Consider the following 25,764-nt stretch of genomic DNA (forward strand, 5'->3'; position numbering starts at 1 on the left):
CTTAAAAAAAAAAAAAATGGACTTCATTTGGAGTTGTGCTTAGCATTTCTGAAAGTTAGGCATCCGGCTTTTGTAATAATATCGTAACCTGAAAGGGCCAGAAGCTGCCACCAGGATATTTGGAAATTCTCACATTATTACGAGTTACAAGTTGCCATTTCCATCAGAGACTCAGGAGATGTTTAGCTCATGACTTTAGATTGAAAGACTAGCCTTGGGGAAGAGGCACAAGAACACTAAGGAGAAATGTTGGTTAGGAAGTCAAAGGAATATTTCTTGTGGACATGTGTTTTCACTGAGACGGTGGCAAAAGCAAATCCGTTGATTGAATCCCAAATATGCAGTTGACAAGTCTGTTTTTGTTGAAGTCTTGATAACTCTATGCTATCTGGTGGTTGAGACATGGGACTGGGAATAAGGAGATCTGGGTTCTGTTCCTAGCTCTGCCACAGACTAACTATTTAACCCTGACCCAGTCAGTTATCCCGTGTATTCCCTCATCTGTTAAATGGATTTACGGTACTACTACTTACTCATCTCAGACATGTTGACAAACTAATTTAATTAATATTTATAAAGTGCTTTGAAATTCTTCATACGCTCTAGAGGTACAGTGTTGTTATTAACCTAGTTTATATTTTCAGAAGCTGCTAAATAAAGTTGAAAAAAATTGATTAAACTTTTAAACGTAACCAAATACGTGGGAAAATATCTTTAGTTACAGTTCAGAGAGATCATGCATTATACCTAAACCAAGCTGTTTCCTACTGTAAATCCTTAACCATTTGTATCTTTGTAGAATTCCTTTTGATTTTATGGTCATGAAAGAGCCTGATGGAGCCATATTGGCCTCTTACAGTTGTTCCTATCTTTCCTTCACATTGGGATAGTCAGTTGTTGCACCTTTAATATTGTTTCTTTGAGAAACTTCTCTCCGGAACTCCTTTTTCCCTTTGATTTTCTTTCCAGATTTTCTTTCTTACCTACTAGCTCTGAGTTTTTTAAAGTCTGTTGTTTTGAATATAACTCCTTCATAGAACATTTCCAGAGTTCTCATGGTTGCTTAATTATCAAATTTTTAAGAATTAAATTGAGCAAACAGTGAAACAAACAAGCTGTTTGTTTCAGTTATTTCTTGACTCCTGGCATTCTCAGGGTTTGCTGGCTGTCCAAAGTTCTGTGGTTTAATTTGTAGATGGTTTGGGACTATAAATTAAATCTGAATCATACCAGTATGAAACATTCATGACTGTTAATTATAGAGAATCTTTGTGGCACCAAGAAGTCAGCAGGAAACTATTTACTTTGTGTGTTATATCTTGGAAAGCAGTGACACATTTTTTAGAAGACCAGTAACATGTTTTCTCAGCTCCAGTCTCTAATCTTGCTCATTGCTTTGTTTTCTGATGCTTCTTTACTCCTCCCTATCCCCTCCATGCTCATCCATGCCCCTGCCACTGTGATGCTGCCATTCACAAAGGAGGGAGGGTTGAGTTCCTCAGAGGTTGCAGGCACTGCTAGTAAACAGGCTAATAAGGAGCACTGAAGAATGAGATTGGGACGGGCGTACCCTTCCCACCAAAGATCAGCACTGCGGTTTGATCGGTGGTATAGTCACGACCTTAGTATTCCTGTTCCTTTTGCATGCCATGTGCAGTGCAGCCAAAAGCCTTGTCATTAGGTTGCAGGGTAGTCTCAAATGTCTGTATTTCTTAATATTTTGCAGCTGAAGAATTCAGTGCATTTATAATGCAATTAAGTATTGTACAATAATATCAGTGCAGAACGTTAAAATTAAAAATAAAAGATCCAACCAGCCTGATAATAGGTCAAACAGAATAAATGGACCTTAAGTTACCTAAAAGCGGCCAGCGAGGGAAACTTGGCTGACTTCTAGGTGAGAGTTGCACAACCAAAAATCCTCGCCCAAGTCCATCCTTGTTGTTGTTGTTGTTTTTATTTGCTAATTATATTGCCGTATCACCTAGGAGCCCCAATCATGGCCCAGAATCCCATTGTGCTAGCTGCTGTACAAACACAGAACAAAAGAAGAAGATCCCTGTCTCAAAAAGCTTACAATCTAAGTATGGTACGACATACAGATAATGACAAATAGATGGGAGCATAAGGAAGCAGTGGCAACATTGGCAGCATGATGGACTGTGATCTCAGCCCACTAGCAGCCTAACCATGGACAAGTTTTTTGTAGGCATCACAGCAGAGGGAGTTTTAAGGAGGGTTTTGAAGGAAGATAGTGAATAAGGGCTTGTCTACATATGAAAGTTAATCTGGAATAAGGCAGAATGTGAATTTAAAGCGGATTTACTATTTCAGATTAACTCCATGTGTGAACGCTCTTATTCCAGAATGAGAGTGCATTATTCTGAATTATCTTAATCCACTTTCTTAATCCGTGTTAGAAGTGGATCAAGATCGTTTGGAATAAAAGCATCCACAAATGGAGCTCATCAGACATCAGACAGCTAATCAGCTAATCAGACAGCTAATCAGCCTTTCCAGAGTAATTCCCTTTGTAGACAAGATGCTAGCTTTGTGGATGTTTGTGGGGAGGGGCAGCAAGGGAGAGAGCACCAGTGTGCTTGTTTGAAAATGTAACAGGTAGTCTATGGAGGCCTGATGGGGCAGTGGGCGGTGGAAGCTGACATCTCAATGGTGAATGAGAGATGGTAGGTAGGGTGGGGATAGGCTATGAAGAGCCTTGAAAGTAAAACAAGTAGCTTATGTTTGATGTGATAGAGAAAGGGGGAGCCAGTGGCGGTATGTAAAAAGAGGACTAAGAGAATGATGTTTGCAGTAGCATTCTGAATAAATGTGAATGGGGCTAGCTTATATTTATTAAAGCCAGAGAAAAGGATGTTGTAGCAATTGAGATGTAAGATGATGAGAGCCTGGATGAGAGTTTTAGCTAAGTGTGCCCCCAGTGCGGCTCTAACTGTACATAGGGACTAAAGAACCAACTGACGTAGGGTGATTATAGCAAGGTTGGTACGTAGGGGAAGTGTATATTAGTACTGCTATATATAAAACTGCCTCTTGCAGCTGGTTTTAGAAGTGTTACACAGCAGTGTTAACTTTTGTATTTTTGTTTTTTTGGGATAGCAAAACAAAAATGATTTATAATCGTCGTGTTTTGCGAAGCATCCAAATTGGCCAAGGTAGAGTGACCAGGGAAGGGAATGGGAGCCTCATGTACAAAGTTACACTATTTGTATTGTTTCACTACAGGGAATAACCAGCAAGTGCCTCTCAGGAATGAAATAGAAAACTGTGAGACTTTGAAAAAGCAGATTAACACAAAGCCTTCCACTGAGAAAAAGATTAGTAAAGGACATAAGGAGGATACACCATGCTGTGGAAAACAGGAACTTGCTTCAGTTGAGGTTTGTATCAAATGATCCTTCTCAGTTTCATATTTAAAATGCCTAAAATAAAAGAGAGAGAGAAATATTCTGTAAAGAATAAATCCTAAAATCACTTTACTGATCATCTAATGAATGAGTAGAACCCCCAGGTTGTGATACTCTACGTGTCCTAGTTTTATGTATTAACACTGGATTATAAAAGGATACAAAACGTTTTGGTGGAGTTCACAAGTAGGCTTTATATGTAATGTGGGCTATATCACAAACGCATTTGTTTCCATGTAATTAATATTAGTGCAGGCACAAACACACCCTCTCACACCATCTGACTTAAATCTAACACCAAGTGTCAGCATCAGTAGTGTTGTGCGGAAACTCCCTCCTCCGACCCTTGTTAGAGAGCTATCTTGCTGTCTTTCACTCTGGTTATTTTGGGGAAGTTCTGTGGCCTGTGTTATACAGGAGCCTTGGAACCTATGACTAATCTCTGTGCCAGAAACTGAATTTGAGCATGACAAAAGATGAATTCATTTACACAAATTGCTAAATAGTAATAATAACCAGAAACCTGCAAGATAGCATCTTCTGTCCAAAGATTTCAAAAGCTTTACAAACACTAAGTATTGTATTTACATTACAGAGAGTTTAAGTGACTTCCTAAATTCACTGATAGAGCAGGGGGCCGAATCAGAAATGGGTTCTATCTAATCTGTTCACGAAAAGCTTTATAATAAATTACATATCGTACTTCCGGAGCACATATTGAAAACATTTGCTGGATCCTAGTCTTGTTTTGAGAAAATGTTAATGCAGTTATAAGTGGCTTTTGGCCATGTTCTGCCGCTTTTATGTGTTTCTGGTGGTGGTCTATTTTGTTTTAAGTCCAATATAAATTAAAACTTAAATTTATTAATATTTTCTGTTTTACTTATCCCCATTATTTCTTCAGTAGTATGTCAAATAAACAGAGGGGACACCACCAATAGGTGAGGGAAGAGAGAATTTATTGCTGCTGAACTCTCCCACAAGCTGATCACAAATCAGGCAGATGTTTCTAGTTTTTAGTCCATTAAGAATTGTATAGACATTTTCCCCTATCATCCTCTGCACTCCCTACTTTGCTCAGGGGCAGGGCAGGAAAGGAAAGGAAAGGGGGGAAATGCTAGCACATTGGGGATTCAGAAACTTTTATCTCTCAACATTTACCAGTGATATGAAGGTCTGAATCTTGGGTAGGTAGATTAAGTGGTGATCTTGGAAAGTGGCACTAAATCTTCCACTAAGAGTGTCATTTTGTGAATGTTCTTTGCCTAGATAAAACCACTGACATGAATTTACCAAGGTTACTTCATTGATAATAGAAACGTTGTCTCACTAGTTCATGTTTTTACCTTTTCAGCAAGAAGATGCTTTCAGGAGGAAGAGATCTCAGGATAAAAGAGAAGGCAATTTATCAAATATAAATTGGAATAGAAATAGAACATCTAGAAAAAACAAGAAAAAGAATGTCAATATATCTCCAAGGTGTGTGCTGCGTCCTCGGATAATCACCATTTTTATTATGCCATGTTGAAACTGGAGATGCTTTCGTTTCTGCATTTTTAGTCTCTTTAGGTTTTGTGTAGTACAGTATGCAGGTTATTGTATGATGATACAATCCAGGGCTAAAACGGTCGTATTTAATACATACTATACTATATTACATAGGAAAATGGGTGTGTGCCCACGTGTATATAGGTACACTTCCCATTCTGCAAAGCAATCTGTAAGGTGCCCTGTTGATTTCAGTGGGACCTGTTGTGGTTGCAAAGGGTCACCTGGATGGATCTCTTTGCAGAATCAGGGCCACGTTTAGGATTCAATTGCAGAGAATGGGAGGATTTTCATGGGGAAGTCACTACTTTCATTCTTTGATTTATTCTTGAGCTGTAAAATGTTTCTTGCTGAGCACTTCAGATTAAAGGAACAAATCACCCAGAAATCTATATGCCTGATAACAAATAAAATAATGCTAATTTTATAATCGCAAAATATGGTACACCTGCACTTTTGTGAACACGTATGTCCTCTGTAGACAGACTTTAAACTAACAAGCAATGGAGAAATGTGAGAGTTTGAATTTACATCCTGGTCAGTATTTAATTGCTTCTCCTTATAGACTGGAAATTTGCCTGCTTTAAAACTCCCAATGGTTAGTTTCCTTTCCACTCTGTTCCGAGTGGATAAAATCCAGAATGTATTGTCTGCAGCAAAGAAAAATCTTATGAAATGATTCCAACTTCGTGTGAATCAGATCATCTCTTAACTAGTTGGAAGCAATTTTATCTTCTAATATAGTATAAAGAGGAAGAGAAGAATTTTTTTTTTATGAAGAAGCCAGCATTTCTCCAATGAAGTGTAGTGATTTAAAAATAAACTTTTAAAAGAGGAAGTCTGGGATACCTGGGACATTCAGACTAAATGACTTCTTTGTCGTTTGTTGCCAAGTGTTGTGGTAATTTAAAGGAATGTTAGATCAGAATATTAGACAGAAATATGAAAAGATCCTGAGAAATATTTTTAAAACTTTTTTTATAAGTTTACTTCAATAATTTCTAAGAGTCAATTAATTGTAAGCTTTTCCTATTATTTCATGTTGTTGTTTATCATTATTAAATTATTATTACAGTACTTCTAAAGATGCCATTTGGAATCAGGGCCCCATTGTGCTAGACAATGTACAAAAATACAATAAGAGAAAGTGCCTCCCCCCAAACAGCTTAGATTTTAAGACCACAATCCTGAAAAGAATTAAATTGACTTAACGGACTCTTAAATAGTGTAACTAGACAAAACCAATTGTAAAGCCAGAACACGAGGGACCATTGTGATAATCCTGCATAACAGTCTACTCACAATACATAGAATTCAGCACAGGATCAAGGTCTGTGTAGATAAGAAAAACAAAAATGGAAGGGAAATGTTTGTCTAGCATTATTTCTCTTACTGGTTCATTTATTTACTTTTCAACAATCATTGCTTTCTAGGCATTAAAATGTGGCCATCTACTCTCCATAAAAATAATAACTCAAATGTTTGTCATTTCCAATATTAGTCAAACTAGTCCTGAAATACATAATACTAAAGATAACAAATTTTTGATGTTTCCACAGGGTAGTTCTATTCTGCATTCACCCTGCCACCTGATTGGTTTTGGGCTTCCCTTAACATGGATCTGACTGATAATGTATTAGATCAAGAAATGTTGGCTCCTACTAGCTAAGAATTGAAAAGAGAAAAATATTTCCTGAATCAGTTGTGGGTTTTCTTCTGCTTATTATTTTGATGATGATGATCTATTGTGTTAGTGTTCAGGAGCCCAAATCAGGTTCAGGGTGCACTGGAAATCTAGGTCCTTGTCACAAGGAACTAACAATTTTAGACCCTGATCCTGCAGTCATATCCCCCTGGGCAGACTCTACAGCTCTGCAGAAATACTTTGATTTCAGTGGATTTGATTGCAAGATTGGAGTCTAGGAAGGCAAACAATATATAGCATTGGAGAGATTGTTTGGAAGATATACAATCTTTATATTTAAAAAAAGGGTGACAATACTTCAACTATCCCAGACTGTCCCTCAACCTATACTTTCTTGTAGGCATCAGAGGAGAAGTGTGTTTTGAGGAACAACTTGGAGGAGAGGGTAATGACTTTGTGGATCACTTTGTGCTTCACAGGTAGGGGGCAGTGAGAGGAAGGTGTGACAATGTTTGTAAAGAAGCACGTGATAGTTCTGGTGAGCTTCCAAGTTGTTGGAAATATGCGGCCAATTTTTGCACCCAAACTGTCCTGTCTGAGCTCTGAAGGTATCTGTCACCTTTGTCTCACTCACAGACCCAGCCAACCTGAGGAACAAGAGTTTTGAGACTGTTCCCAGCTCAAGATCTTGCCTTGACAGAGTTGCTAATAAAATGTTTAGTAATTGGAAGCGGGGAAATGATACTTAAAAATGTAAACGCATTTTGGTTTGTGATTATTTCAGGGTTCCTGAACAGAATGAGTTGAAGCGTATGTGCAGTGAATTTGAAAGGCCTGAACTAAGAACTAACATTGGCATAAGGGAAACTTGTAAAACAGACCAAAAAGTTGGGAACTTGTCTACACAGGGAGAAACAGGTATGTAATCATTATTGGGATTGCATTGGGAAAAAGTAATGTGTAGTTTTTTGACACCACAATATTTTGATTCCTTCCCTTGGGGACTTCTATTTCCCTTGCCCTCATGGGCCCCTTAATGTGACCATCCTGGCCAATGAGGGCTATATGTAGCTCCTCTGGGAGCCAGTCAACATGGTTGCTGAGATGCCAAGAAATACCAAAAAGTATTCGTTGTCTGAGGGGCTGAATGCATTTCCTCCACAATACTCCCTAGTCAAGGTAAGAAGACATGTCAGAGCATGAAACTATAATGTCTTAAACTGTTTGGGGGACAAGGTGGGTGAGGTAATATCTTTTATTGGACCAAATTCTGTTGGTGAGAGAAAGAGGCTTTTGAGCTTACACAGAGCTCTCTTTAGGTCAGCTCTGTGTAAGCTCAAAAGCTTGTCTCTCTCACCAACAGAATTTGGTCCAATAAAAGATATTACCTCACCCACCTTGTCTCTGATATCCTGGGAACAACACTGCATTAAACTGTTTGGGACATGCCTATCTAGCATGCCTACCTGAGATCAGTTAAAGTAACAGCCCCCAGAAGAGCATCAGGTGGGGTATGGGTAGGGCATTTTCAGTGAATAACCATCAACTTTGAACCTTGTTTCCTGCCTTGGTCCACAGATCCAGGGCCTGTTCACTTTTCCTCAAAGTCTATCTGTTTTCCCCAGCTTTTGAGAAGAGGGTATGTTAAGAAGATAAATGAGTTTATATAGTGGTGGTTCTTATTCTTGTTAAAATGAGGAGAAGGGGAAAGTCCATAGTTCACTACTGAGTTATCAATTAGGTTTGTTCTTGTTTTTAATGTGCATGTTCCCAGGGTCTTTTATATAAGGTCTCTGTTTACAATAAAATTTATGCTGCTTAAAGAGCAGTATGCACTTCCCATTTCTTCCACCTGTCTCAGCCCCTGTAGGCCATGGTTTGTTGTCACTTCCCATTGTATTATAGGTGTAACTTAGATGGTAAGCTCCTCCAGGGCAGGGATTTTGTCATCTTGTATGCCCATAAAATGCCATACATGCCAGTGACGCTATCTATAAATAATACTCCCTGTTTCTGCTCAGCAGATTTAAAGGATTAATATAACACATTTCAAAAACAATTTTTATTTAATTTTGAGTTTAAATGTAATATTTTTAATTTTTTTTTCAACTTCCTTCAGAAATCTTTTATCAACGATCTAAGAAGAATTGTTTGGAAAAGTTTTGCTCTGATTCAAGCTCAGACTGTGGAAGTTCTTCAGGAAGTGTACGTGCCAGTCGTGGTAGCTGGGGCAGCTGGAGTAGCACAAGCAGTTCCGATGGAGATAAAAAGCCCATGATTACTAGCCGGCATTTTCTTCCATCAAGTAAGTGTTGGAAATAGAATACGCACAAGTACATGCCGAATGTAGATCTTCTTTTTGGATAGTTAGTGACCAGGAGAGTGTGTATAGCCTATGTAGTCTGCCCAGCTGCCATGGCTTAATAGAATCGAGTCTTCATGGTAGAATTCTACAGAGTGAGGGACCAGAAAGTATTTTACCAGTTGCTAAATCTAACACAAAGGGGTTTTGTATTCATCCACTCGTGGTTAACCTGGTTTATTCAGGAAATCTAAAAACAAACATTAGAGTTAAAAGACTCCAAGATGCAGAATTGCGGTATTTGTTGTTCCATAACCATTATAATATTATAGGTTAGAAATGATCCAGGACTCAAATACCTGACCTGTGCACACTCTGAAGTAGCTGAGATCTTTCCTGCATCTGAAAATGTGCTATTTGACTGTTTCAATATGAAAACATATTATTTAGAAAATTCCTTGCAAACATTAGAAAACCTCAAAATTCATTCAGTGCTCCCTAATGCTCTAGTCAAGGCATCTAGTTGCCTCCATTAATTTGTACACCTTTTGTGCTCCTTCATGGGGAAAAATGGTCTCCTATTTATTAAATGTGTCTAAAACATGTAATCATTTTGCGAGAGTATCTTAGGGTGAATGCATTAGTGACTCAGGTTGCCATGATACTCTGTGCTTTCTTTGACCTGTTTTAGTGATAAATGCCTGTGGCATTGGCAGTAATTCTAGTGTGGGGTCCTTTAGCATAAAGCAAATTCAAGTTTGCATGTATGCTGCTGCTTATAAATGTGGAAAGAAGGAAACACACCTGGCAAACCAAGAACTCATACAGGCAGTGAACCAGTCAGTATTATTGTGTGTGAATTAAAGCTCATGAACTAGCAGTAAACCATTAGAATCATAGAATCATAGAATATCAGGGTTGGAAGGGACCTCAGGAGGTCATCTAGTCCAACCCCCTGCTCAAAGCAGGACCAATCCCCAACTAAATCATCCCAGCCAGGGCTTTAGCAAGCCTGACCTTAAAAATATCTAAGAAAGGAGATTCCACTACCTCCCTAGGTAACGCATTCCAGTGTTTCACCACCCTCCTAGTGAAAAAGTTTTTCCTAATATCCAACCTAAATCTCCCCCACTGCAACTTGAGACCATTACTCCTTGTTCTGTCATCAGCTACCACTGAGAACAGTCTAGATCCATCCTCTTTGTAACCCCCTTTCAGGTAGCTGAAAGCAGCTATCAAATCCCCCCTCATTCTTCTCTTCCGCAGACTAAACAATCCCAGTTCCCTCAGCCTCTCCTCGTAAGTCATGTGTTCCAGTCCCCTAATCATTTTTGTTGCCCTCTGCTGGACTCTCTCCAATTTTCCCACATCCTTCTTGTAGTGTGGGGCCCAAAACTGGACACAGTACTCCAGATGAGGCCTTACCAATGTCAAATAAAGGGGAACGATCACGTCCCTCGATCTGCTGGCAGTGCCCCTATATATACATCCCAAAATGCCATTGGCCTTCTTGGCAACAAGGGCACACTGTTGACTCATATCCAGCTTCTCGTCCACTGTAACCCCTAGGTCCTTTTCTGCAGAACTGCTGCCTAGCCATTCGGTCCCTAGTCTGTAGCAGTGCATGGGATTCTTCCGTCCTAACTGCAGGACTCTGCACTTGTCCTTGTTGAGCCTCATCAGATTTCTTTTGGCCCAATCCTCTAATTTGTCTAGGTCCCTCCGTATCCTGTCCCTACCCTCCAGTGTATCTACCTCTCCTCCCAGTTTAGTGTCATCTGCAAACTTGCTGAGGGTGCAATCCACACCATTCTCCAGATCATTTATGAAGATATTGAACAAAACTGGCCCGAGGACCGACCCTTGGGGCACTCCACTTGATACCAGCTGCCAACTAGACATGGAGCCATTGATCACTACCCGTTGAGTCCGACAATCTAGCCAACTTTCTGTCCACCTTATAGTCCATTCATCCAGCCCATGGACTTTGTTAACTTGCTGGCAAGAGTACTGTGGGAGACCGTGTCAAAAGCTTTGCTAAAGTCAAGGAACAACACGTCCACCGCTTTCCCCTCATCCACAGAGCCAGTTATCTCATCACAGAAGGCAAATAGATTAGTCAGGCATGACTTGCTCTTGGTGAATCCTTGCTGACTGTTCCTGATCATTTTCCTCTCCTCTGAGTGCTTCAGAATTGATTCCTTGAGGACCTGCTCCATGATTTTTCCAGGGACTGAGGTGAGGCTGACTGGCCTGTAGTTCCCAGGATCCTCCTCCTTCCCTTTTTTAAAGGTGGGCACTACATTAGCCTTTTTCCAGTCGTCCAGGACTTCCCCCGATCGCCATGAGTTTTCAAAGATAATGGCCAATGGCTCTGCAATCACATCCGCCAACTCCTTTAGCCCTCTCGGATGCAGCTCATCTGGCCCCATGGACTTGTGCTTGTCCAGCTTTTCTAAATAGTCCCGAACCACTTCTTTCTCCACAGAGGGCTGGTCATCTCCTCTCCATGCTGTGCTGCCCAGTGCAGTAGTCTGGGAGCTGACCTTGTTCGTGAAGACAGAGGCAAAAAAAGCATTGAGTACATTAGCTTTTTCCCCATCCTCTGTCACTAGGTTGCCTCCCTCATTCAGTAAGGGGCCCACACTTTCCTTGACTTTCTTCTTGTTGCTAACATACCTGAAGAAACCCTTCTTGTTACTCTCAACATCTCTTGCTAGCTGCAACTCCAGGTGTGATTTGGCCTTCCTGATTTCACTCCTGCATGCCCGAGCAATATTTTTATACTCTTCCCTGGTCATTTGTCCAATCTTCCACTTCTTGTAAGCTTCTTTTTTGTGTTTAAGATCAGCAAGGATTTCACTGTTAAGCCAAGCTGGTCGCCTGCCATATTTACTATTCTTTCTACACATCGGGATGGTTTGTCCCTGTAACCTCAATAAGGATTCTTTAAAATACAGCCAGCTCTCCTGGACTCCTTTCCCCCTCATGTTATTCTCCCAGGGGATCCTGCCCATCAGTTCCTTGAGGGAGTCAAAGTCTGCTTTTCTGAAGTCCAGGATCCGTATTCTGCTGCTCTCCTTTCTTCCCTGTGTCAGGATCCTGAACTCGACCATCTCATGGTCACTGCCTCCTAAGTTCCCATCCACTTTAGCTTCCCCTACGAATTCTTCCCAGTTTGTGAGCAGCACGTCAAGAAGAGCTCTGCCCCTAGTTAGTTCCTCCAGGACTTGCACCAGGAAATTGTCCCCTACATTTTCCGAAAACTTCCTGGATTACATTATACAGGCGTAATAGTCTGTCTTTGAAAGTCATTGAACACTGAATTTTCACATCAGATCACAAGTGAATAAATACCTTTTATTAAGTTACTTTTGTTGGGACACATTGATAATTCATGCTGTTTTCTCTAGGGAATTGCCTGTTTCTCTTCTGTAATAGGCAGGTCTGTTGTACATTTAGGTTGTAGTGTAAAACATGACTTTATAAAATATATTTGCTTTTTCCCCGTTCTAGCAAAGTACACTAGTAATTTCTTTCTTAACCATGAATATATTTTTGTTTCCATGTTCAATAACCATGTGAACTTCTTTCCTCTGTCCTCTTGTTGTCATACTAGTCTTAGAAAAACTCTTACTTTCTGCCTGATCAGCAATATGATACTCATTCTCCTGCAGCGGTTAGTGCTCTAGTTGGGTGGAAAAGTAAGTTTTTCATAAATGCTTCAGATACATTTAAGAATACCGGGAAAGGCTGGAGGAACATGTGGTATCACATTTGGGAGGGAAAGCCTAGTTTTGAGCCTAGAAGACTATACTGTTAAGAAGTAACTTGTCATCATGTCTGAACCTTTCCAAACTGATTTGAGCCTTTTTGCAGTCTAATCTGTAGTATTTAGTTCAGTTGGGTTCTAACATAGAAAGGCAGTGTCTTTTAGTTATTAGAGTAAGGAACTGGGAGTCTGCACTCCCTTCCTCTTTCTAGCTCTGCCACTGATTCACTGTGTGATGTTGGCCAGCAGGGGCCTCCGTTTTTCCCTCTGTAAAATATGTCTAACAACCATTGACTGTTGTACCTTCAGGAGTATTGTTAGGATTCATTCGTTTGTGTTAGCAAGGCACTTCAAGATGCCTGGTTGCAATATAATAGTATTTTGTACATATATAATCCAATGATTGAAAGTGACGTACAAAATTGTCAATGTGTTATCATCAAGGCTGCGATTTTGTCATGGAGGTCACGGATTCCGTGACCTCTGACTTCTGCAGCAGCTGGTGCACCTGACTCAGGGGCAGCTCAGACGGCTCCTGTGCCAGTCATACCGGTCGCTGCTGGGGCAGTCTCCCCTCCCACACCTCCCGCAGCAGAGTTTGGGTGTGGGAGGGAGCAAGGGATTGGGGCACAGGACGGGGTGAGGCAGGCTCTGGGTGGCTCTTACCCGGGGGGCTCCCAGGAAGCGGTGACATCCCGCTCGTTCAGCTGCTAGGTGGAGATATGGCCAGGCAGCTCCGTGTGCTGCCTCCACCCAGGACTCCCGCAGCTCCCATTTGCCGGGAACTGCGGCCAGTGGGAGCTGCAGGGGCGGTGCCTGCAGGCAAAGTTGCTATAGGAGTTCTAATTACCATAAGTGAGTAAGGAAAGATTAAAAATAACATGCACAGGTTTTCTCTTTTGATGTAGCTGTTTTCTGTTAGGGAGGTTTGCTGGCGGGTGGAAGGGCCATGTTGTTGAAGCCACAGTTCAGACTTAGTTGTGGAATTTTGTATTCCACCTCATAGTGATTTGGTTCCCTGCTAAGAAAAGTCCCTGAGACTTGAAACCAAATTATACAACAAGAGCCTCACAGGATTTATGTTAAAAGTGTCTGATATTGCCAGACACTGGTGACCTCGTCCTGTGGGGAACAGGAGAACGGTGAGTTGGAGTGAAAGGGCTCCAGCTGTAATGCTTAGGGCTCTGCGTAGAGGGAGGGGGAATGTAGGAGAGAAACCCTTCTTAAATGAAAACTGAAGTAGGAGTCAAAGAGCGAGAATGTAAACTGGAGAGGGAACAAAGTGGCCTTTTGGTGTGGTATGGCCAAGCCTACTCCTGTTTTATGCACAGGCACAAACTTTTTTATAGCACTGCAGTGTCTTAATAGATTGCCCTGTGGACCTCTTCCCCAGGTAACCACCCCTGGCAACTACCTAGTGTTTCTACATGAGGGAGTATTATTAGGAATGTACTGAAGTTGTTGACGCTGAAAAGTGGGGTCCCTTCTGAAATGTGTAATCGCATTGTCCACTTTGCTTTTCATTTCTTCTCCTTCTGTCTGTTCGGTTGCTCATGTTCACTCTCTTTTCAACCCTATCCCCCTCCTTTTTTCCCTGAACAGCCTTCTGTGCAGCCTAGTGCTGTCTCGTCCCACCCCCCTGCTTCCCAGCCACTTCATTCTCTTCTTCTCCCTTCTCCCCCAGACATTCCTCTCTATCTGGAAGCTCCATCTCACTGGTGGCTCTGATTCCTGAGGACAGCTCCTGTTTCCCCTCCTTTTCTTTAGCAGCAGCCCCTAGTAGAGGCAGCTTGTCTGCCCATCCCCCCCCCCTTTTTTTTGTTTTTGTTTCTAGCTTCTTCTACAGATCTCTCAGCTCTTCTTCATTTTGAAGGGATCAGGCACTTGTATAAGCAACTTGATACTGGGAGAAGAGTATACAGCATGTGACCAGCCCCTTCTACACAGATTACCTGCAAGTGCTTCATAGACCTTAGTTTAGGCAGGAGTAATACAAATCCAAATGTGAACTAAAACATATGAGAGTAAAAGCACCTGAGAAAGTAGAGAAAATAGCCATCAACACTAAAAGCAAAAGGGGAAAGAGAAAATGTGGATGAGGAAGTGAACTGAAAAAGTACCACATCAGAAATTAAGGAAGCTGTACAATTAGTCACTTTTGGGAAGACTGCAGAACTGAAAGCTACTAACTCTGCCCACATTTTAATTTAGTCCTTACCTTTAGATTATTGTTACATGTGGAACAATGGATATGTTATGTGTTATAATATACATGACCTACATCTGTAAGTGGCAAAATAGTGAAAAGATATTTGTTTGTGGGTAATTAAGAAAGTGCACAGATGTACAGCTCAAAAAATTACAGAAAATACCCCAGAATCATGTGCTTGTATAGGGCAATAAGCCCAAAGCACGTCACAAACACCAGAAGGCACAATTATGCTTCTTTGCTGTGCCATATTAAAAAGAACAGTGAAAATCCTTAGACCAATAATATTAGTAACAGGTAGCTTGCTGCAGCATTAATAATGAACAGAATTTAAAAATAGTTTATATTGAATGTTCTCTAGTGAGATGGAAAAATTGATTTCATGTCTCTAAATGCTATTTTGAATAATATGAATATAATTTAGTGTCTGAGTAAAAACATATCAACAGACCTGGCTTCAGAGTCAGGAAAGATTAGCTGTGCCTCTGACCTAATGAGATGAATTATCTCTGGAATAATTTTCTGTGTATTCATAGGGTGCCAGGCGTCTGGTTTTTTACCGGAACACCTGGTCGAAAAGGGACCCTGGCAGGTCTGGTTAGCCCCAGCTGTGAGCCCCCTTACACACCCAAACTCGATCCTGGAGCCCACACCCTCTCCTGCACTCCAACCCCCTGCCCCTGCCCATAGTCCCCTCCTGTGCCCAAAACCCCTCATCCCCACACCAGAGTCAGGACCCCCAGCTGGAGCCCTCACACCCCAACCCTCTGCCCCAGCCTGGAGCCACTTCCTATACCCCGAACCCCTCATTTCTGGCCCCAGCCTGGAGCCCACACTTCTCCTGCACCCCAACTCCCTGAACCAGCCAGTGAGTGAGGGTGGGGGGAATGGAGTGAGCAGGGGCAGGGCAGGGCAAAGGTGTTCAGTTTTGTGTGATTAGAAAGTTGTCAACCATATGTATTCATAATGTAGTGTAACTCTTTTCAAATAGAGTCATTTTGATAGTAAGTAGGAATGAATAATTAACATTATAAATGTTAGATAGTAACAATTGTTAAGGTGAACACTGCACAAAAAACAATGCTTAAATAAATGTATTTTCTTTTCATAAAGTCTGACACCACAGAAGAACTCACTCTTCTGGTAGAATAGTGGTTCTCAATCTTTTTCCAAATCCTGGGCCCATATTGCAAAAGAAAAAAAATGTCTGGGCCCTCCTCTTAGCTAGCCAAAAAGAAGGGGTCATGGTCTCCAGGTTGAGAATCCATATAATACATGACACCTGTATAGATTTCAGACGGGTTTATGAATAAGCATATTTAATAAATACATTCTGAAATGGTAAGTGCTGGTACTGACATTCCACACTGAGAAGTAAGTTCATACACACCATTGGTAAGGTATTGTGTATGTTCCTGTTTTCAAAATCTTTTTTGATTCACAATCATTGTTTTATTTAGGGGAGAATATTTCACAAAATGATTTTCCAACTGAAACTCCCATCACTTTAAATCTGTCTCATAACATCTGCAATACCAGGTAAATTTTTGTTAAGTCTACCCCAGTAAAATATTAAAGGAACTCCATCAACTTGAAATATTTTTAGGTTTTTTTAAAATGAATTAAAATAAAAACAGTTTCAGGTCCTACACCTGCTTTTGATTCTCTCTGCTAATTTTTGTGGTAGTACAGTCATGTTTTCCTAGTGTTGAAAATGTTTCTCTCTTCCCTGTAGCTTTATGAAAAAACCTCCCCAAATGATAGGGAAACCTTGCTTGTTATGCAGGAGAAATATGGGATGCATAAGAAAAATAAGGAAGTTATTTTTTCTGTATTATCTTCCCATTCTAGTAGTTTTCAGTGCTAATTTTTAGGTAACAAAAGATCAGACAAATGTGTCACTTTTAAGTTGATGGGGTTCTTTTTATGAGAATCATGCTGTCCTGAGACAACTCGAAAATTGTTCCTTTTCTTTCTCTGACATATCCTCCCCCTTACTATAATATGTGCCGCATCTAAAGTTTTCGTGATCTGGATCTTCATCTCACTCCCAGTTTGAGACAAGTCGGATTCAGCTACTATATAGAGTCCATTACATCTTTTCCCCGGGGTTACTGATAACGGAGTATTTCAGTGCAGCTTTGGAAATACTCATCTGGTGTAGGGCTATAAGGGCCATGGCCAAAAGCCTGTATCTCCAACAACAAATTGGGAACCATCTCTGATATCTGCAGGGAGAGCGATAGAGGCCAAAATGTCACAGACGGGGAGAGAGGTCGCGCCCAAAAAGAAGAGTTGGGCTCTCAGTGACGAGAGCTTTTTCTTCCTCTTGTGCAGGTGACATTATTCTGAGAAGTAAATTTCTGTAGTACAGTATATGGAAAACTGACCTATTGGTTTTAAAGATGTGGGAGGACCTCTTATGTTTAGCAATCACTAATAGCTAAAGCTCATCCCAAACAAACTTAATCTCAGTCTGAACCTATGAACTGTGCTCTCATTTAGTCTCAATTCAGTCTGTGTTCCAGTTAAATTAGATATATATGGAATATGTGAATACACACACATTAAAATATGGAATATGTTATATATATTATCTTAAAGTAAACTCTGATTATCTGAATGGCTTGGGGGACATCTGAAACCTTCAGGTAATCAGAATGTTTATAAATGAAATTTGGCTCCTATATGAGTTTCAGATCATCTGAAATATGGATAATAAAGAGTTAAGATAATTAGTATTTTACTTGTTTTCCACATGTAAGAAGCACTAAAATAAGATTGTGAGGTATGCGATAGCCCAGAGTAAGGAGAATAGGCAAAGGAAAAACTTAATTTGTGGAGCAAAGGGATGCCATTTCCATGCTCCCTACAGTATCAGCTATTATTTAGTGTTCCATCACTCCGTTTAGTATCTTCCACTCTAGAGACATCCATCAAAACATTTTCAACATGAAAAAAACCTATAAAATTCCTTGAATTTTCTTTTCCAGGAGAAGAATCACTAGGGCATTTTTCAATGTTGATAATCCAAAATTTTAAAAAGTCCTTTGTCTTCATTCAGCAGAGACATAAATACTGTCCCCCAGTATCCAGAAACCGTATGTCCCAACTTCGCTGACATAACTGCAGATCCTGACAAAAATACAGGTTAGTTACTTTTTCAACAGCAGATTTGGTGCTATTGTTTATACAGTAGTACACATAAGTACCACACATTATGTTTCTTAACTACGTTTATGTATAAACCCACAAGGGCTTTACTGTCAGACTGCTGTGTTTGAGCTGCGTTGCTGAGGACTTCACTTTTTTTTTTTTTTTTAAACTTCCTGACAACTAAAAAGGACTCAGAGAAGACTTCCTTTACTATCACTACTCTTTGTTATAACCTAGACTTTGTTTATGGCATTCTCACTGAAAAAAGGCAGGATTCATGTGTCATTTCACACTTTTTGTATTCTTTCCTGACAGTTGTCATGCTTTGCACAGACTAAGCACCCTGACTGCAGAGTAACATTTAAACAGTTACCAGCATGATTGAGAGGTCAAAAGAACTGACTTCTTGTCTTAAGTAGAGTTGAGACACAGTTAATGCCATCAGATATTTCTCTCCTAATTTCCTAAGTCATGACTGAGAAAAAGTCCTCAGCCCTTTTTGACCTTACTCCCTCCAAAATGAATGATGTGATGATTTGGGCTCTTAAATATGTGGTTGTTTTCGTTTGTCTGCATTTCAAATGGAAATAATGTTCATCTGTTTGGTGGGATTAACAAATTGTGAAGTAAAAGATTACAGGATAAATTAGAGCTTGTAGAATATAATTGTGAATCAGAGAGGAAATCTGAATCTTGCTCTCTCTCATTTTTTAATGTCTTTTTTTCCTTTAAGAAGTATGTGCACTTATAGTTTGTTCCAGTTTTTAATGGCTCTAGCAGCGTGAGCTCTTCTGTTCAAAACTAGAGTCTCTTCCTGAGGAGAAGTTTTAATACACAAACATGTAGTCAGTATTCAAATTTAGTGTGAAAACAGTCTTGGGAAGGGACTCATTTTCATTTAGTCCATCCTCCCATGATGAAAGGTACAAGTACCAGTTCTCATCACTGATGTCATTTCAACATCACATGTACTTTCTGTAGGAATCTTTCCTTTTTGCTGTGTTGAATTTCAGAATCCGCTTCAATCTTTTTTTTTTTAACCAATAGAAAAGTGTCTGATTTTGTTATCATCTGCACAGCAAGTTCCATCAAACATAAACATTTGTCAATAAGTTCTTCCCTAGGAATTTTCATCCAGTGACATACACTCTTAGGGACAGATCCTCAGCTGGTATAAATTAGCCTAGCTCCATTGAGTCAGTTTATATCAGCTGTAGGATCTGGCCCTGACAGTTGGTCTGTCTTGGAGTCTTTTAGTGAGGTTTCTTTTTATACTGACAGCCCTTCTTTTTGGGTTCAAGTAGTAATATAGGAGGGAGGGACAGGTACTGTCCTTTGTGAAAACTATGAAGCGAGATCTCTGGCTGGATTCTCTCTCTTACATACAACCTTTTTACTGGGGATCTGAGAATCAGATTCACCATAGTACTAGGATTTGGTGGATCCCTCATTTCTGTACTTTTGCATTTCATACACTGCAAACAAGATCTCTTTGCCGTTCTAGGTCTTTATCCTACAGGAGACTTGTGGCCTGCTCAACCAGTCTGTTTGACAAATAGCTTAAACTATAACCTTGAGAATAACGTACCGTGCATGATCCAGGAAACCCCTTCTGTTCAAAATAGGCAAGTTATTTTTTGCTTAAACTTTTTGGTATTGCATTGTTCAGCGTACGGCCTTAACAGCATGAATGTATCTGAGCTTATCTTGCAATGTTTAAGCATGTGCCATTTAAACAGTTTCTATGCTATGGTTGCATGTTAAGATCTAGTGAGCAAAAATCTTACTGTAGACATACTGTTTAAAGCTGTTTGTTAGCTTTCAGCACATGGTATTAATATTGTCAGTACAAATTGACCAGCTTTCTCACTCGTATGTAGGTATTTCAAAACTTCATATTTCTCACAAATTTAAGCAAATCATTCTTGGAAAGCTTTTTGATTTCTCTCTTTTCCCTCTGATGGAGATGGGTGCCTCATCTTTATGTCTGCTTTCCTATTGTTATAGTCATGAATCCAGTCCTGGGTAAAAATGTTAAATGCATAATAAATAAATAAAAGGGTACATGAAAGATAAAATCAAATATTCACAGGTTGAAAATAGTATAAAAATACAGGCTGGGTTGACTTCCTCAGGCTTTCCCGAGTCTTGAGGCACTGATTTTCCTACAGCAGTGAACCTCAGGCAGGAAAGATCATTCCCCCCCCCCCCCCCCACAACTGTATCTCCATCCTGTAAATTGCAGGAAAAAATAGTTTAGAATGCATGGTGCAGTGGCCCTGAAGACTAGGGACAAACACACTGCATCTTACTGTGTCCTCTTCAAACTGCAAAATACCACTGGCTCTTCCCTTCACAAGCTATGGGCAAATATGACATCAGAGTGATGACTCAGATGTCCACAAGCAATGACATTTTGAATTAAAGCAGCCAGGTAATCTGATTTTAAACCTGGTGTGTCCGAAAACTGCAGCCCTAATGGGAAGCAACAGTAACTAGTATTCTGAGGCTGTAATTTTTAGGCAGAGCAAGTTAATGGTAGTATGTGGCAGTTCTAATACTAAACTGCGTTGCTTTGAAAGGCTCATGTCATAATTTTGGTATTATTTTGACATAAAGTTATACATGAAAATTATGTACAATTATTTGCTTTTAAATTGTAATAACTCATGTTGGTTTCTTATTGCCTGGATGTTATAACAGGGTTAACACAACCTCAGAGTAGTAAAATTGTTTTACCCTTCTAGCCTATCCAGACTGAGTCCTTGGGGCTCTTCAGATTTACTCCTCAGTAGTGCTTGTTTAATTTCTGATGTATCTTTAAGAACTACTCTTAGAAAACCTTTTTGAAAGATTTGAAATCATTTTAGTTTGAAAACTAATACAATAACAGATCCAAGTAAATACGAGAGGACAACTTGTTTGCCAGGAGCCTAATGTGATTTGAAGGGATTAAGGCAGAAACCCCTATTTTTAGCAGTTATGAATAGAAACATTTAGATAACCTTGATTATAACACCAGGGTTAGGATTTAGGAAAAATTTGTATTAATTAAACACAATCAAATGCTATTTCACATTTCCATAGCACTTAAAGCAATCTGAGGGGTATTTTTAATGTAAACACTAATTAATAAAGCCTCCTTAGATGCTTATGTGGTAGGAACATACTGTAATTCCTTTTTTACAGATGGGGAAACTGAATCCCAGAAGGTTTTTATTTGCTTAAGTAATACAGGAAGTTTGTGGCAGATCCAGAAACAGAACTCAGATAACCTTCTTATCAGTCCTGTACTTTAGCCACTAGTCTGTTCTTCCACCTTATGGGGAAAAGATTTTAAAAAATGCTCAGTATCATAAATGCTGGAACTAGGGGGGCATGGGGTACTGCACCCCAGGGCTTGAAATGGTTCCCATCATATACAGGGTTTACAGTTTGATTCAATGGCTTTCAGCACACCCCATTGTAAAAATTGTTCCACAACACCCCGCTCAGTATAAGAATTAGCCTAATTTTAACACACACCATTGCTGTTAATAACTGTTCTGTACTATTATGTAATCAGCATGTGTGAAGTGCGATCACTTATTTCAGGCAATTGTCATCTAATAGTTTTACAGTATCTTAGTGTTTTTAAACTATTTTCATAAACCCTGTACAGTATTTTGATTTTTGTTGTTTGATTTTGTTGTAATAGCTTCATTGATTGGAATGCAACTTGCGATAGCCAGTTTCCCAACATGTATTGCCCATTAGAGATGAATGAATACAGTGCTTTTCCAGAAGGTAAGAGTGCTGCTAAACTTCCAGAATATCACTAAGCATGTTCTTTTCTCTCTTTCTTTGGAAAGCAAGGTAATTAATATCATTTTTTCTTTTAAAACCACTAGCACTAGACTGTTAGAGAGCTGAACTTGCTAATTCTTTTAATTAGGGTAAAATAAATGAGGAGAAATTAGTTATTATCATGTATGTGTATTTACAGTAGTGCTTAGAGACCCCAGGTAATATGAGGTGCCCATTGTGCGAGGTGCTGAAGACACACAAGAGTTGGTCCCTACCCCGAAGAACTTATGATCTAATTGGACAAGACAGACAAAGGATGGGAGAAGGAAAGTGCAGTTATGTCTGTTTTCCAGTTAGAGAACTAAAGCCCAGAGGGGTTAAATAATTTAGTCTGTGGCAGATCTAGGGAAACAATCCAGGTCTCCTGATTCCTGTTCTAGTGCCCTAACCACATGGTCCTCTCTAGAATGAGATTTTTCAGACACCCTTAGTTAAATTCCTGACTTGGAACAACCCGAATGAGGTTTTTGACCCACTGACCCAAAACCTGGTTTGCCGAGCTTCCTAAAGGCCTGATTTTGATTTCACTTACATCAGTTTTCTACAAGTGGGACTACATTAACTCCAGCAGAGTTAATCAGGCCCAGAGTGCTCTTTTTACCATTCTTTCTCTGCACCCCACTCATAAATCTCAGACTTCAACTGTGTCGGTACTCATTGGTGGAGAGTAAGGGAGCTGAAACAAATCTATGAATAGAAAGCTTGAAAAGTATTTGTTCGTAAACTTTTGAGAAGTTGTTGTTTACTCAAATTTAAATTTTTGACACCAAGTACTATACAGTATTGGGTTGTGTGTGCACGTGGGAAATAACAAGGCAACTTAAAAGTGCTATGCAAAGACCAGGTTTCTCAAAGTAGAAATCCCAACAGATTGTGCACTCTGTGACAGAGCTCAGTATACTAGTGTGTGCAACATAACGTCTCTTGTGGCCCATTTTTTTCCCCAGGATGTGATTTATTTTGCACGTTGAGCACGTTCACAGTTACCTGGAATACTGTACTACTAGGTAGGCTATATTTAAAGATGAACCTACGAGAGCACAGGATTTTGAATCCCAGTAGTCCCTTGGAAGTTTAGGGCTGAGACATGTGGGCAGGGAAGGATGGGGAAGCTTTGTCTTAATGTTGTCCATGCTCTACCTGTTTTGTGGCTAATGGAGGATTTCAATCTCCAGCAATCCAGAGATAAAAGATTTTATGTAGCCTTTACCCATCCCCTTGCTAGCAATTGGCTAATGGCCCCAGTAGTAGCTAATAAGAAACGATAATCCTGTTTACATTGTAGGTTTGAAAGATGCACGGAAATATGTAAATGTTACAAAGGGGTGATTGCTGTATTGCCAGGAAATCACCTTGGATTGGTGAAAGCCGGCTAGCAGTTTTAATGTGTCTCATGCTGGGACAGTTCAGCCCGCCTGCGCCCCGCAGAAAGTTTAATAGAATTTATAATGCAAAAGCTAATTTTGTTCTCTATCTCTCCTCAACTGCAGAAAATATGAATTACCCCAATGGCTTCCCATGTACTGCAGAGGGGCAAAATACCGCCTTCATTGATCACAATTGTCAGTCTACCTGGAGCGCTCCACCCAACATGACGCCTGCCTGGGAACAAGCCAGTTACGTCAACTCTTCAGTGAGTATTCCTGTCACCTGCAGATGAACAGGAAGAGATGGGCCATGTTTATTTCAGTCCCACAGTGCAATGTATTGTAGTGTTGTCTTTAGATATAATCACCTTCTCCTACACTGGGATGAAAATCTTCCACTTTTAAAATGTATTTTTTGTGTTTACAATAGGAAAAGAGAGTTTAATAGACAAATCTCATCAGTAAAAGCAAGAGATGATTTCAACAGCACATATTCATAGTGGATTCAATAGGGCACAGGATGGAAGAAGTGATAGAAATTTGCAGGGTCACAGAGGGACATTAATTCTATATTTTATTTGAATGTAATCTGAAATCATAGAAGTTTGAGACTAGAAAAACCTATTAGATAATTCAGTCTATTTTCCTGAAGAACAGGATTTTCCCTGCAATACATTTCTTAGTGTTTTAGCTGGTTTTAAAAGTCCGGACGGAGGCTTCTATCACTTCCACTGGCAGACTGTTCCACAGGCTAATACATCTCACTTTCAAGAAGTTTGTCCTGATATTCATTCTAAAATTTCTCTTTACTTGGACCCCATTACTCTCACATCAGTGTGTTCCATTCTAAATAATTCCTCTCTGTTCTTCCAGTAGTGCTGTAGCACGTTACCACGTCCCTCCATTAGTCATCTCTTAGCCAAGCTTATACAGCTTTAGCTATTTTTGTCTTGCCTCTTAAATCAGTCCTTCATCCCCATGATATTCTGTGTTACTCTTTAAATTTTCTCCATTTCTCTATATTTTTGCGGGGAAGCCTGATCAGAACTGAATATAGTACTCCAGTTGTGGTCACATCAGAACCATATATAAGAAGGCTAATACTGCCCTGCTTTATGAAATGCCTTTGCATATGCAACCCAAAACTGCATTGGCCTTTTTCTTGAAACCATGTAATTTGTTAACTCCTGTCTATAATTTCCTGGCTATATGATCCCAAGTTTTCTCTCAGCAGTTCTGCTCCCCAGGCTTCTTCCTCCCATGTAGTGTGTGTGTTTTCAGATTCTGTTTTTGTTTTCCCCAACATATTAGCTTGCACTTTGCCCTGATGCTTTTTTTCTTGTCCTGCAGCCCTACCTCTCAAGTGCCAGAAGCTTGTCTCCAATGTCTGGACTTTTTGGTTCCATCTGGGCACCACAGAGTGATGTCTATGAAAGCTGCTGCCCAGTCAGTGCCACCGGTCAACACCCAGCTCATGTTGAGAACCAGGCTGTTATGTGTAAGCAGGAGTATTATCCAAGGTTTAACCCATTCCGTGCCTATATGAACTTGGACATATGGACTACAACAGCCAACCGGAATGCAAATTTTCCAATTTCTAGGGACTCGGGTTACTGTGGAAACATGTGACAGGAATTTGATTTGAAAAATGTGAATAAAGATGCTTGCAATTTTGATTACTAGATTAAGCTGGCTGTTGAACTAGATTACAGTGTTGGTGGATATTTTGGCACTTTTATATGGACAATAAACATTTTTTACAGAAATCTGTGTATTAAGTACTTTTTAAGAATTAATATTCTATACAAAATGTTATGTTAACATCACGTGAAGGTTAAAAATTTAAAACACAGTATTCAAAAGGTGGAAAAAAATCAGATTCTCATAGCAATATATTCACCTTCATTGCACATATTTCATATAAAGTTTTGATTTTCAACAATGGCCTCTAAATTTGCAGGTACAAAATTGCACTTATAAATAATTGCAGCAAATGGTAACACTTGGCCATCTAACTGTTTGCAATTACAGTTGCGGATATTTAGATGTTCAAATTCTGCTTCTACAGGCAGTTATTTGTGGATGCTATGCCTTGGCTGTATATCAGGCTTTAAAATCCTAACTGGTAATTTGATGATAATGTATTTGTGCAACGTGTGAGAGTCCATGCTTCTTTGAGAAGCTTTTCTTTCTTGTACCTCCTGATATTTTGTGTCTTAACTTTCATGTTGCAGTAGCATTTTTGGATGCATTTTTTACTTTCATGTTACATGAGCATTCTTTGGTGTATTTAATTTCCTTTGTTTAAAATTGGGGCATACTTTTCATTGAGTGGTGAGTTTATGCTTTTCTGCAAAGCAGGATTAACGGAACAGCAACACTTCAGTTTGTTTTATGAAAGCTGAATCTTCATAGTTGGAAAGGTTACCAAGAAAGGAACCAGCCCCTTGTTGATTTTATCCTTCATGCAAGCAGTGTCAGCAGCCCATAT

General features: G+C 39.8%; 1 protein-coding gene across 6 annotated transcripts in view; it reads left to right on the top strand.

Annotated features, from left to right (window-relative positions):
* TMEM131L (transmembrane 131 like) overlaps window positions 1–25,039 on the top strand; it is a 126,709-nt gene extending 101,670 nt beyond the window's left edge. For 5 of the 6 annotated variants that reach the window (XM_073341401.1, XM_073341403.1, XM_073341405.1 and 2 more), the window contains 10 exons: window positions 3,247–3,401; window positions 4,783–4,907; window positions 7,406–7,539; window positions 8,741–8,926; window positions 16,365–16,443; window positions 17,969–18,054; window positions 19,565–19,685; window positions 21,758–21,846; window positions 23,397–23,539; window positions 24,624–25,039. In XM_073341401.1, coding sequence (XP_073197502.1) covers window positions 3,247–3,401; window positions 4,783–4,907; window positions 7,406–7,539; window positions 8,741–8,926; window positions 16,365–16,443; window positions 17,969–18,054; window positions 19,565–19,685; window positions 21,758–21,846; window positions 23,397–23,539; window positions 24,624–24,902 — 1,397 coding nt within the window. In that variant the 3' untranslated portion in view covers window positions 24,903–25,039. The remainder of the gene's footprint in view (window positions 1–3,246; window positions 3,402–4,782; window positions 4,908–7,405; window positions 7,540–8,740; window positions 8,927–16,364; window positions 16,444–17,968; window positions 18,055–19,564; window positions 19,686–21,757; window positions 21,847–23,396; window positions 23,540–24,623) is intronic. The other variant, XM_073341402.1, reaches the window with a different exon arrangement.
* The last annotated feature ends 725 nt before the right edge of the window (window positions 25,040–25,764 follow it).

Source organism: Lepidochelys kempii, chromosome 4 (genome assembly GCF_965140265.1).
Source record: "Lepidochelys kempii isolate rLepKem1 chromosome 4, rLepKem1.hap2, whole genome shotgun sequence".
NCBI lineage: Eukaryota > Metazoa > Chordata > Testudines > Cheloniidae > Lepidochelys > Lepidochelys kempii.